Source organism: Hevea brasiliensis, chromosome 10 (assembly GCF_030052815.1).
Source record: "Hevea brasiliensis isolate MT/VB/25A 57/8 chromosome 10, ASM3005281v1, whole genome shotgun sequence".
In the NCBI taxonomy this organism is placed as follows: domain Eukaryota; kingdom Viridiplantae; phylum Streptophyta; class Magnoliopsida; order Malpighiales; family Euphorbiaceae; genus Hevea; species Hevea brasiliensis.
In genome coordinates, this window is record NC_079502.1 from 89,329,559 (window position 1) to 89,344,119 (window position 14,561).

Below are 14,561 nucleotides of genomic sequence, written 5' to 3' on the forward strand. Positions count from 1 at the left end.
ATTTTATTGGGATAAAAGTTACTAGATCTAATAAGGAAATATTTCTCTCAATGAAACTGTCTTAAATCTTTTTAAGGAAACAAGTATGTTGACATGTAAACCAGCTAAATCTCCAATGGAGGCCAATCATAAATTACAAGATGGCATTGGGAAACATGCAGATATCGGCCCCTGTCAAAGATTGTTGGAAGGTTAATTTACTGTTCTCACACTAGACTAGATAACCTATGCAGTAAGTATGATTAGTCTTTTATGCATGATCTTCGAAATTCACATTTAAATGCTGTCCTTCATGTTTTAAGGTATTTGAAATCTTGTGTTGGAAAAGGATAGATGTTTTCTAAACATAGTCACTTAAAAATATAAGGTTACAAATATACAGATTAGCTAGATCCCTTCATGATCAGGGGTTTTCATTAGGTTATTGTACATCTGTTGATGGAAATCTAGTCATTTGGAAAAGAAAAAAAACAAATTGTAATAGTAAATGCAGAGACTAAATACAGAGCCCTGGCTCAAAGTGCTTGTAAATTTTTGTGCATTCAAAAATTGATGCAAGATTAAAAAGTTATCATATCAAGAGAAAAAAAATTCTTATATTGTGATAATAAGATTGCCATTAGTATCACTCACAATCTAATTCAGCATGATCAAACAAAGCATACTAGAATCGATTGACATTTCATTAAGGATAAAATAAATTATAAAAATCTAAATATATCACTCATGAGAATTCTAAAAATCAGTTAGCTAATATTTTTCACTAAAGAAACTAATAGCAAATAATTCCATGACTTTATTTACAAGATGGACATGTGAAATATATATTCAAGAACATTCATCCTATTTAGATTTTTTTTTTCCCCTGCTAGGGCTATAATTAGAGTTCCTAATTAAGGTTGTAATTAAGATTATAGAATAGATATTTACATTTTTATATATTTTTATTTCTTAATTTAGAATATTCTTATTTTAGAATTATTATATAAATAGGCTACCTTGTAACTTCCAAAATTAAGACAATAAAAATTATTTAGTTCAATCTTTTGTTCATTCTCCATGGTAATAATTCTGGCAATTCAAAGCTCATCTTTAAACTAGTGCATAAAAAAGGATATAAAATACAAATTTTACACCACAAACTCAAAATGAGGCCACACCATCTCTCATGCCTTGCCTCCATCAAGCAAAAATGCATTGGAGACACCTCCATGAGCAATTTTCTTGGTGATCACCTGCAGTTCCTAAATTTAAATTCATCCACCCACAAGAAGCAAACAAAGGATGAAGGGCCATCATGCCATTGCACAGGCACCTAAACTAGTATGAATTCTTAAAGACATCTTCGTACCTTTAACGACAAGGAACTCTCAATTGCTCCTACAAGGTTGTGCCCCCGCCATCAGACATAAGAGATGCAGCAGCAGCAGCAGCAGTAGGAACAACTCCTGTTGAAACACCTGGTTTTGACAAATGCAGGAGCCTGCAACATAATGCCACAAACTTCAACTAATCAGATACCTAATTATCAACATTTGTAAGAGTACAACTCTTATTGTCTTCTAGCAATTTAATTTCATCATTTTGAATTTATGTTCAAGGGAACAGCATTTCTCCTTTTCTCCTAGCAGCAATTTGAACCCTCCAATATCCATAAATTGAATAGTCGGCTCAAAAGAGTAATGGTCTGGCAAGTTTAAGCATGCACCGAACAGTCCACCATTGGAGTATAGTGAAGTTTGTATGGTCAGTTATGCAATTTGCAACTGTGTATGCAAGGCCAAGAGAATGAAGAATGAAGCTTACGGTGCAAGATATTCACAAAAGGAGGATACTGCAGCAACAACTTCAGAATAATTTTCAGGTGTTGCAGGGGCTGTTACTTCAACCAGTTGTATGCCAGGGGTAACTGGCACAGCCTCATCACCATCTGTTGCATGTAGTTTTAGCATCTTATTAACAGATGACACAGACACAGTTATCCGAGCACCCCTTTGGAAATGGAAGGCAAATCCCACTCTAAGCAACTCATGATCCAATTTATAGCCAAGCGCATAAAATAAGCGAAGCACATTCTTGCTTGCTTTGCTTTCCACCATAGTCCTCACCAGGACTGAGATTTGCTCAGCACCAGCACCTCTCATTGCACCTCCAACATGTTTAACAGTCCTACAGGACAAAAGGTTTCCATGAGTACATAGAAAAGTAACACATGGATATACAAAATTCAAAGCATGACAAGACCAACACCTTATCTTACCAAGTAGGTTCAGCCTGGTAAAGATCGAACAAAAGTCGAACCTCTGAATTAACAAGTCCTGGGAAAGAAAAGCATGTAATTCCATATCAGCCAGACAGATTCCAATGCACATAAAACAATTACATCACTGGAGCTTTTGTTGATTGTACAAAAATTAATAATAATATAGAAAAATATGACATGCCCATATAATGTTGTAGAGAACTGGGAAAATGAGATACCATTACTAATATAGCTTTTACAATGGGAAAATCGCCAAAAAAAACCCAAACCTTTGCCAGTTTTTACAATTCTACCTATCCTTTTTTTTTTTTAACAATTTCACCCCAACCTATGGAGACCAAATTAATTGCACCCTGTTGTTAACTTCCATGTTAAGCAAGTTAATGGCAGGGCGTAATTAATTCGTTCCCAAAAGGTCAGGGTGAAATTGTTATAAAAAAAAAAAAAAAAGGGATAAGGTACAGTCATAGAAACAAAAAAGGTCAGGGTGCAATTGTTAAAAAAAAATGATAGTGTGCAATTGTAAAAAAAAAATTGAAATTGAAAAATTATTTTAAAAAAATTTAAAAATTTCCTATTATATAATTTCATACAGGTTGAGACTAGAATTAATTGAAATTTAACAGATTTCTTTCTTGAAAATTTTATTTAATACAAAATATAATGATAATTAAATATTGTAAATACCATGACGTATCTAAATGAAAACTTGTTAACATAATAATAAAAACTAATGTCTTATTATAATGATGGATGTGACACTTATTAATGGTAAATAAATAATATGAAAATAATTTCTTTTAATGGGAAATTATAAAATAAATATCAAAAAATTAAATTAAAATTGATAAAAATTATTATATTTCACTAATAAGAAATATTTTGAAAACATTAATAATATAAAAAATTATTGACATTAGAATTGAAATAAAATAAAATAAAAGTCTTAATTATTTTAGGGCCATTGCCCATTTGATACAAAGGCAAGCATATGTTTTTTGCATAATTTAAATTTTACCAGTCCTATACTTACAAAATAAGAGGGAAAATAACTTGAGAAAAATAAAGAGGGATATACATTTTTTTTGTTATTTAGGAAAGAAGAGAAAACCTTTCATAATTTTTACAACCATCCTTTTTTTCAACAATTACACCTAACCTTTTGACATTGAATTAATTGCACCCTGCCGTTAACGGCCCCATTAATGGCAGTTAATGGCAGGGTGCAAATAATTCATTCCCCGGAGGTTAGGGTGCAACTGTTTAAAAAAAAAAGGGGAGAGAGAGAGAGAGAGAGAGGGTAGAATTGCAAAAATTGGTAAAGGTTTGAGTTTTTTTTGGCGATTTTCCCTTTCACTATATCTTTGTACTGTAACACTAAGTATAACAGTCAGATGCATGAACAGTAAACAGATTCAAGACATTCTGTTCGCTAGAAGCTAAGAAGGGAGAGATAAAGAGGGACAAAGGGCAGGATTGAGACAAAGGCAAAAGAATGAATTTTACCAATGTATTGACCATATGGTTCATTTGGTCATACTTTTGCTCATGGATTGGTTTTGTTTGAAACTCCACCAGAGTCTATACATGTTTTTATTGATATTAACAGGATTAGGGTGGGATTTAGCAGGTAGTTTTTGTTCTGCTTTTGTTATATTCCAATTAAGGAAAAAAAAGTCACAAAAATAAAGAGCACATAACCAATATGATCCAAATAGGTGTATCATAACAATAGAAGTAATGTCACAATCATTTTGACACAGGTCGATAAAAATGAGACAAGAATATCAGCTTGGCATGAATTTAAACTACAAAAACTTGTACGATAATACTGTGCCAACAGTTTGTCTACTTACCAAGGTTTGGACCACTTTTCAGACATAATTCATGGATCCTGAAATCTTCTCTATGAACACCACAAAGACCCTGAAGAAGAATCTCAAGGGCCTCAACATGCTGCAAGAATAACACATATTAAATAGGTAAAATAACATGAAAAAATTATATCAAAAATGCTTCTTTTAAGTTCTTTATTTCAGTAGAAGACAAGAAATGAATATAATTATCAACTATTTCACAGCAACGCATGAATGTTCATGTCATGATGTCATGCAGCTAAAAGTCTAAAACACACATAATACATCAACCACAATACAGTAAGGCAACCAAGCTGTTTTAGCTGATGAGCTACAAACCAGAAATCAAGAAGATGATGATCACCAACTCAGAGAAAAAGAATTTAAGAGAAAAACCAAGGAAATAATCCATCTTTCAAATTGTCATATCTCAATAACATTCACCTATAACCTAATAGTCCCCCAATCCCTCTCTTTCTTTAACCCATAAAAACAAAAGCCTTCAAATCACAATAAAAGTATTAAATAATCCAGGAAGAATGCAATGGAAAAGTAAGCTACCATACCAATGCACACATTCAAATTTCTCTTTGAAGAGAGATAAGAGTAATGCTTTGATTGCTGAACATGATTCACTTGTATTAAGAAATGCATTCTCAGCAAATGGAAATCTTATTTATACAATAAATCTAAAGAAAACGACTAAGTACAAAAGGTTAGAATTGAAATGAAAGAAAACTACCCATTACTAAACTATACCAAACATGCTGCACTGAGCAGAAACTAGATAGTCAGCTTCTACATTTACATTTTTGCAAGGGGCAACAATAAGCATATACTAAATCTACAAGTTCAAATGACCTCAATCAATTCTGACATAATAGCAAAATGACATCAAAGACTCAAAATACAGTAGCTAGTAATCTTAGCCAGGGCAAGCCAAATATGCAGAACTCTTCAGCAATAGCAACTACCAAAGGCTATGCATTTCGGCCTATGAAAAGTGTACGACAATTCTGAAGTCAAAATAGTTAAACAAAGATAAAGTTATGTTTAGCAGATGCAACCTTTCAAATCAAAATTTTGAGAAAAACACATAAGAAAATTGATAAACACATATTAGTAAAGAATAATGGATCAGATTCCTGGCTTGAATTCTTAGAAAAGAAAGACAGCTCAATTAATTTAGTATCAATCATTTGGGGAAATAATCATTATCTGCAACAAATCCAATCCACATCATTACTGTAAATCAGCAACCCTCACTTTATGATGACAGAATAATCACAAGTTTAAAACGGAAAAAAATTGGGAGCAGAACCAATAGAGTAAAAATGGTAAATTAATAAATGAGCCAAAGAGAAAACTGAGGGAAATATATTGTTCAAACAAAACCTGCCCATGTGTAAAAGATTACACAAATGCATGAATATACATAGATGCACAAAGAATGAACATGCCTGAAGCAAGACATATAACCAACTTGATTTCTCATTGAAAACTTCGCCACATTCTTACAAACTAACAAATTCAAATCAGTCACGATATTGCTACAATTCTCAGATACATTAAAAACCCATTGAAAGCCAAAAATATGAATTTCCACAGCAAGTGAAACTAGGAAAAAATGGGTTCCCCTTCATCAACATATAACCAACCTGTGTCTCAATAATCCCCTGTACCACGCACTCCATTGCAGTTCACTCTATCTCATGCCCAATTTTCCAAGCATTCCTGTATGATAAACAAGTTTCAATAAATATACTTCATAATCAAATTAGCACAGATTAAAATTCTCAAAAAAAAAAATCAAAGAAAAAGGGGTACTGTCAGAAAAATTCCTAGAATGCATCATCAAGGAGAAAAGAAGGATCAGACTTTAGAGATCAGACTCGTCATCTACTTATTTTCATCATCACAAAGATTCTTTCCAATGTGTGCGTGTACACACACACACACCACTCACTAGGCTCTAACCCTATCACTTCTACAAGAGCAAGGCAAGCAACATTCTCCAGATCCTTACCTTATGCGACTAGGCGTGAGCCTTATTTCAAGCGCAAGGCTCTAGAAAGACACGCCTCTTTATTTCCGCATTTGGTTAGCACTTCCACTCAACTCAAAATTTGTTGATCGACCAGAATCCTACATTGACGCTCTAGGAAGTTTTCGAAATTAGTATCACTGGTGATAACTAGTCGTCAAAATCTCATCAAACCACCACACCCAGGATTGCAAACCTTCCATATTTCCATTTTCAACACTACTACTCTTATTATCTTTTCAAAAAAAAATTGCATCTATACCTATTTTAAGATCTATGCCAAAAGAAAAAGGAAAAACATTATCCACTAACTTAAGAACTAAATAATACCCCTTTAGTTCTTAAAGATGAGGAAGATGATGAAGATATTAATTTTAAAACTGAGTATTAAGAGGATGAAGGTGTAGAAGAAGATAATGAAGATTATGATGCTACTCTTCATAAAGATTGAAGAGTGATTATTTTATAATTGCTTGACTTTAGTTTTGAGACATTAAAAGACTATTCAAGTTTTAATATATTAGTAGTTGAATACGTATTATTATTATTATTATTATTATTATTTGAAGTTTGATGAAATATTCATATTTATTTGACTTTATATATATATTTTTTTTTACGACTCACCTCGCTCAAGTGCCCGCTTGCGCCTTGCGCCAAAGCTCTAAGACCCCTTAGCACGACTTAAGTTTTTAATAACTATAATATATACAATAAGCTCGTGAATATAGATCATAGAACAATAGAAAAGAATGTAAATTATACTAGAAGGATTAGATCTTTAGAAGTAAAGGAAGCACTTAAGAGAATGAAAGTGGGTAAAGCCTGTGGACCCGATGAAATACCAATTGAAGTGTGGAAGTATTTGGGAAATATGGGAGTGGCATGGTTAACTAAATTATTTAATAAGATTCTAAACTCAAAGAAAATGCCTGATAAATGGAGGAAGAGTATTTTAGTACCTATTTTTAAAAATAAGGGAGACATACAGAGTTGCTCAAACTATAGGGGGATTAAACTCATGAGCCATACTATGAAGTTGTGGGAGAGAGTTGTGGAGCATCGACTACGTCATGATACTTCTATCTCTCTCAATCAATTTGGTTTCATGCCGAGTTGGTTTCATGCCCTGGGCTCAACTATGGAAGCGATCTTTCTCATTAGAAGCTTGATGGAGAAATATAGAGATGGGAAGAAAGATCTACACATGGTTTTTATTGATTTGGAGAAGGCTTATGATAGTGTTCCAAGAGAGGTCTTATGGAATGTGTTAGAACAAAAGAGGGTATCTATTAGGTACATACAAGTATTGAAAGATATGTATGAAGGAGCAACTACTATTGTGCGCATAGTGGGAGGGGACACGAGATTTTCCGATCTCAATTGGATTACACCAAGGATCAGCCATAAGCCCTTACCTTTTCACATTAGTTTTAGATGAACTGACGAAACATATACAAGAGAGTATTCCTTGGTGCATGATGTTTGCGGATGATATTGTTCTGATAGATGAGACACAAGAAGGAGTCAATAGGAAGCTAGAACTTTGGAGAAGTACTCTAGAGTCAAAGGTTTTAAGTTAAGTAGAGCGAAGACAAGAAACATGCATTGCAAGTTCGGTGAAGGCCAAGCGGTGATAGGGAAGTATGAATGGCCAAAGGCTGATAGGTAGTCAGTGGTACTGTCCCAAAGTAATCACTTTAAATATCTAGGCTCACTCCTTCAAGTAGATGGGGATGTGAGGAGGATGTTAGTCATAGGATTAAAGCGATGGTTGAAGTGGAGACGTGCACGGAGTTTTATGTGATCGTAAGATTCCCAACAAATTAAAAGAAAAATTTTTTATCATGACACATAACCAAGCTATGTTATATGGTAGTGAGTGTTGGGCCTTGAAAGAGTCGGTATGCATCTAAGAAGAGTTGAGAGATGAATGTTAAGGTGGATGATTGGCCATACTAGACTAGATAAAGTCCGTAATGAAGTATTAGAGAAAAGGTAGGAGAAAAGCAATTGAAAATAAGTTGAGAGAAGGGAGATTGAGGTGGTTTGGTCATGTGAAGCGTAGACATACGACGCCTCCGAGAGGACAAGTAGAGCACATTAGGTTAGAGAGAAGAAAAAAAAAAAGGTAGAAAATGACTGACTTGAGAGAGAGTACAACAACATGACTTAGAAGATTACACATTTAGGATTTAACCCAAAAAAAAAATCGAAAAAAAAAAAAATCCATATAGCCGATCCCAAATTTTTGGGATAAAGGCTTAGTTGAGTTGAGTTGAGTAATATATACAATAAGCCCAAATCCATAGTAGTGATATTAAGGTTTGCATTTATCAACCAAAAAGAGAATGCAAGTGCTAAGGATCGAGTAAATTTAAAGCATTACTTGAGAATCCAAGCTACAAGCTACAAGTTGCGAGCTTTCTTCAAGAGCATTGCAAATGTAATTAAGTTTCAATTTTAGGGACTTTGGTTTGGCAAATCAACCAAGGCAATGTAATTAAACTTGGACCAGACATCGATCCCGAGGAGGGACTAGGTGGATGGGTCACTAGTTCAATCGGCCTGTCGAGTCAGATAATATTAATTAGATGTATATTAATTAAATATTACTAATTTAAAATAATTACAAATAAATTGCGATTTAGCTAGAGGTTTATAAACATAATCCAAATTAAAATTAAAAGTATTTAAATAGAAGTACAAGTCAAATTAAACTATAACTAAGTTCCAATATCAAAACCCAAGTTCAGTTCAAATATCACCATCTAAAGCATGTAAAAAATTCAAATTAGCAAAAAAAAATTGACCTCCTTTACATGCTTACTTTAGTTTGATATGACTAAAATAACAATGTACAACATAAACCTATTAGGTTCATATACAATATGAATCCATTGCTTTATTATTATGAAAAAGGATTTAGTGTTTAATATGCTCTTCTTTTGGTCATTTCAAATTGTGTTAGCTTTAGGACAAGCACCTAATGCCAAGCTTAATTATGCGTTTGTGATTTAATTAAAAGAACTGTCTCCATTACCTACCGACGAAATTGATTCTTCAAATTTGGTGCAATGGACAGAGCACTATATTAGCCGACGATAAAGGCTTAGTTGAGTTGAGTTGGACAGAGCACTATATTCTTCAGATTTCGTAAAAATATTATGATGAGGAAAAAGGATTTGATAATGGAAAAAGGACGAAAGAAATATATTAGAAATACCAGGAGAAGACCAATCGAACTTCTGCTTTGGCTTCTGTGAAATCAAGTTCTTTGCTTCGATAATGGAGCTTCTGGCAGTCGATAATCCACAGTGAACACCCCGAATCTTGGCTTCGACAGTCAATGATCTACGAGAAGGAGAGTCTCTGCCAACAACAAATTTAAGGAAGAAATGGGTTAGGGATTTATATCCTGGACTTTTCCACGGAAATTTCTGCCCTCTGGATTCTGAAACCAGCTCATAAACAGGAGACCAAAACACCGCAGTTGAACGCCGTTTTCGCCCTCATAAAAGAACCGGTTAATTGCGGTTCGAGCGGGTCGAGCGGGCCAAAGGCAGTTCATTCCGGTTATCTTCCGTTAAAATATGACATTGGATCAGTTTTAGGTTTGATTCACTAATTTTTCGAGTCGACCCACCAGTTTGGTCCAAATTCAATGACACTGGACCAAAATGCGAAAGGGGTATTTCCTTTTCTTTCTCCCATATGCACTTGTTTGCTCTATTTTATTTAGAACAAATTATTTATTAAAAAAATTTAATTAAATTTTATTTTTTTAAATAAAAATTTTTTTAATCTTAAATATAAAAATTAATAAAAAAATTCAATTAAATTAAATTCCTATAAAATTTTACATTTCAAACAAAAGGATTAGAAAAGTAAAAATTTTCAACTTTAATTTTATTTAAAAAAAAAAAAAAAAAAACTCTCACATGCTATAAAAGGTTATATATGAAAATTAACTATTTTACCTCTTTTTTCAATAAAAATATCATCTTATCCCTTTCCCTTTTCTTTTTCTCTCTCTCCCATTCTTAATTTTTTTTGCAGTGAAATTAATTGATACCTATTTACCATTAAAATTTTAAATTTTATTTATTTAATAATAAATAAAATAGTGGAATAAATATTTTTATTTTTTTAATTTTATTTTAATTTTAATAAATAAAAAATTATAATAATCTAACTGAATTAAATAGATATGAAACGGTTAATTAGATTTGATCAATTAATTATACATTTTTTATTTTAATATTATAGTATTTATAATATAAAAAAATATAGTTATTTTATTTATATTTTAAATTGATAACACTACTTTAATAGATATTTAAATTTTTTAATTTTTATTTTTAAACATTTATTAATTATTATACTTAAATTTTATTTTAAATAAATAGTACTGTGTATAGCAAAAGTGTGTAAACTAAAAAAAAATATATACAAAATATCAATATTTATGTGATTCATCCTCTTTACAAGTTATATTCATAGCATGCGATCTTTTGCTATTAATAAATAAAAATCAATTATAAACTCAAAACTATATTACCCATCAACCCAATTACAACTAACAAAACTTTTACATCAAACTACTTGTAGTAAATATACTAGTTAGTCAATTCTAAATATAACATAATATATTTATTATTTTATTTATTAATAATATATCATACACTAAAAAAAAGATGTCTTTAACTACGATGAATAATTGCATATTTTACTTGGACTATACTCTTATTCACCTTAGATGGAAGTCACTTTTTCTCTATAGGACTGCAAATCTCTAGTCGAAATTTCTGTCTCTCCATGGGACTGGAATAAATAAATGTCACTTTTTTTAATGAGCAAAAGTCACTCCTCATCGCCTTTAACCTTTCCACAATAGAAGTTATATTCTAATATAAAAAATAGTACTCTATCTTATTGATAAATGTTTTTCCACTCAAATTAAAAAAAAAAAAAACTCTTCAAATTTCACTAAAATTTTAAATAGTAAATCTAATATAAAAAAACATTAAATAAATCTTTTATGATAAATAATAATTCGAAGTTTATCATAATAATAATAATTGGTTTGTTTATAATATGAGAATAAATAAATTATTTTGATTCAAATAATTAATTAAAATTTTGTAATAATATTAAATTTAAACATTAAAAAGAAATTCAAATTTAATTAGTTCAATTTTAATTTATTTTTACAAAAATTTATAGATTCGATTTAATTTGTAAAATTTATATTAACTCAAGCACTCTGACATTGCAGTGGATGTGCATTACATTTGATGGATTAATAAGTGTTCAATCTGTGCAGTGAAATCTGAAGAGGGTCTCACTTTGCAGGTGCAACGTGGACAATGCAATGACAATCAGAAGAGAGGGTCTCACTTTGCAGATTGAACGTGGGAAGATTCAAATGGAGAGGAATTCCCGGTCAATGCACTTAAAAATATATAAAATTCTCGCTTATTGAGTGGGCATCGCAGTCAAACTGGAGGTCTGAAAGAAAAAGCGACCTTCTGTTTTTTTCACAGTTCACAGCACAATCCTTTCGCTTTCTTTATTACATGCACCCACTGAGTCCCAGCTTTACTCACCATAACCAAGAATCTTATTTAATATGAACTGACAGTATTGAGCTCTTGTTGCCCTCTGATGTGGATTCTCCAATTTGTTTTCCTGCTTTGAATTGTTCCTTTCACTTCTCTGTCTCTGTAACCTTGACTCTCAAGTCCATTACCCAAACGCTATCTCTATCTCTATCGCCTTAAATGCTTGATTTCGCACATGGGTTCTTCCTGGGAGAGCTTATAAGCATTGACAAGTGGGTTTCTACCATTTTTGCAATTTGTTGAACTATATAGTTTGTTTTCTAACTTAAAAATGGGACATGAATGGCTTATTTTATGACCATGATGAGTACTCATCACCATTGTTTTCTCAGCACCACTAGCATAGTTATTGCAGCTTTATTATGCCTTCTTCTTCTTCTTCCTCCTCCAGCCTCTTCATTTCATCAACACCAAAGCCCTCGGGTAAGCCTTAAGCTCTCTCTATCCATCTCTAGTTCTGGTTCTCTATCTCTGATATGTTTGTATGGGTGATGTTTACTTCGAGTTAGGGTTTGTTATTTGAGGAGAAAACAAGGCTGGGTTCTACACCACCGAGTTGCTACAACAAGTGCAATGGATGCCACCCATGCATGGCAGTTCAAGTGCCTACAATGCCGAGTCACAGCAGAGTCCAACCGGGTTTGGCCAAAAGCTTGGAGTTCTTGGACCCATATCCTTCACCTTCAGGTAATAATAGGTACTCAAATTATAAGCCACTGGGTTGGAAGTGTCACTGTGGTGGCCATTTTTACAATCCTTAACAAAAATCTAAAAAGATCAAAATGATTCTTTTTCTTTCGAATCATGGATTCTTTAGAGATGTGAATTTATCAACATTATTTGTACTGATTTAAACTTTATACAATTTATTCTAATCCTGTAAAAGAACTTATGTATTTTCTTCTCAACATGAATGATCAGCATCAGCTGCTATTGAGATCCAATAGAAGGTTGCAGATTCTTTTAACGAGCTATAATCATAATGGATTCAATTCAATTGTTTTACCATATATATATATATATATATATATATATATATATATATATCATAAAATTTCGTTCTGAGACATTACAGCTCAAAAGTAAAAAACTATGTAATTTGAAAAATCATTTTGAATAGATCAAAACTCATCATTTATTTATTTAGATTAATTAAAAACTGAAGTTTTGCTGTCCTATCTCTTATCTCAGTCATGGGTCTTTTATCATGTGTTGTGAGTTTAGCGTTTAAAATTGACAAGAAAAGAGAATGCGATGAACATCATTGTGGGAAACGTTACATTACTGTTAATAGTTAAAATAATTAATAAGAATATATAATATATTATTTATTTTATTATTAAAATAGATATATAATTATTAATTTATTATATAATATATAAAAAGAATAGGAGATAGAATTATACTAGTAAAGTTAGTACTAGAAGGAGAAACAATAAATATAGTTAGTGCTTATGCCTCACAAATAGGACTAGACAGTGAGAGTAAACAAAGGTTTTGGGAAGATATGGATGATTTAATGCAAAGCATACCAAATGAAGAGAATGTTTTCATTGGTGGAGATTTGAATGGGCATGTAGGAAGTGATAAACAAGGTTATGAGAATGTTCATTGAGATTTTGGTTTTGGCAGTCGAAATGAGAAGGGAAAAAGCATCATAGATTTTGCTATGGCATACGACTTAATACTAGCAAATACCTACTTTATAAAAAGAGAGTCACATTTAGTGACTTTCAAAAGTGGACAACATAGAAGCCAAATCGATTTCCTCTTAACTAGGAAGACAAATAGACCTCTATGCAAGGATTGCAAGGTCATTCCAGGAGAGGCTTTAACAAGTCAACATCACTTGGTGGTATTGGATGTCAAGTTTAGGAACAATTTAAGTAAGGTCAGAAAAAATAGTGTAGCTCGAACAAAATGGTGGGAGTTCAAAGGAGTAAAGCAAGTGAAGTTCAAAAATGAGCTTCTCGAGTCCGAAGTATGGAAGCTGGATATGGAGGCCAATGATATGTGGATACAGGTGGCATCAAAGATTAGGAGAAGTAGCTAGAAAAGTACTTGGAGAGTCTAAAGAACATGGACAACCCTCAAAAGAGAGATTGTGGTGGAATGAGGAAGTACAAAAGGCAGTGAAGAGAAAAAGGGAATGGTATAAGAAATTACCTAAATGTAATAATAATGAGGCATATGAACAGTACAAGATAGCAAAGAAAGAGGCAAAAAAGGCAATTAGTCAAGCAAGAGCACAGGCCTTTGAAAAGTTATATGAGAAACTTGGAACTAAAAAAGGAGAGAAAGATATTTATAGATTAGCAAGGAGGAGAGAAAGGAAATGTCAAGATCTCAATCAAGTTAGGTGCATTAAGAATAAAGAAGGAAAAATGTTGGCGAAAGATGAGGACATTAAAGAAAGATGGAGAAATTATTTTAATGATCTCTTTAATAATAGTCAAAATGGTAATAGCGTGAATATAGATTATAGAACAATAAAAAAGAATGTGAATTATACTAGAAGGATTAGATCTTTAGAAGTAAAAGAAGCACTTAAGAGAATGAAAGTGGGTAAAGCCTGTGGACCCGATGAAATGCCAATTGAAGTGTGGAAGTATTTGGGAGATATGGGAGTGGCATGGTTAACTAAATTATTTAATAAGATTCTAAACTCAAAGAAAATGCCTGATGAATGGAGAAAGATTATTTTAATACCTATTTTTAAAAATAAGTGAAACATACAGAGTTGCTCAAACTATAGGGGAATTAAACTCATGAGC

At 32.2% G+C, this 14,561-nt stretch overlaps 1 protein-coding gene and 1 non-coding gene across 5 annotated transcripts; both read right to left on the reverse strand.

Annotated features, from left to right (window-relative positions):
- Positions 1 to 1,014: 1,014 nt before the first annotated feature.
- Positions 1,015 to 9,636, reverse strand: LOC110666647 (mediator of RNA polymerase II transcription subunit 18). Of its 4 annotated transcripts, none has more exons than XM_058154342.1 (8): positions 9,390 to 9,630; positions 6,146 to 6,277; positions 5,778 to 5,853; positions 4,120 to 4,219; positions 2,261 to 2,318; positions 1,807 to 2,169; positions 1,352 to 1,483; positions 1,015 to 1,235 (listed from the first exon to the last, which is right to left on the reverse strand). In XM_058154342.1, the coding sequence occupies exons 3-7, from the start codon at positions 5,811 to 5,813 to the stop codon at positions 1,381 to 1,383; spliced, it is 660 nt and encodes a 219-aa protein (XP_058010325.1). In that variant the 5' UTR covers positions 5,814 to 5,853; positions 6,146 to 6,277; positions 9,390 to 9,630; the 3' UTR covers positions 1,015 to 1,235; positions 1,352 to 1,380. The 4 variants fall into 4 exon arrangements, with proteins under 4 accessions (XP_058010325.1, XP_021682911.1, XP_021682909.1 ...); XM_021827219.2 differs by lacking the exon at positions 6,146 to 6,277 and adding an exon at positions 9,211 to 9,308; XM_021827217.2 differs by lacking the exon at positions 6,146 to 6,277 and having other exon boundaries at positions 9,390 to 9,636.
- On the reverse strand, positions 5,252 to 5,343 carry LOC131170132 (small nucleolar RNA Z103). The gene has a single exon (XR_009141074.1). It is a non-coding gene; the product is annotated as a small nucleolar RNA Z103 (small nucleolar RNA).
- Positions 9,637 to 14,561: the final 4,925 nt, after the last annotated feature.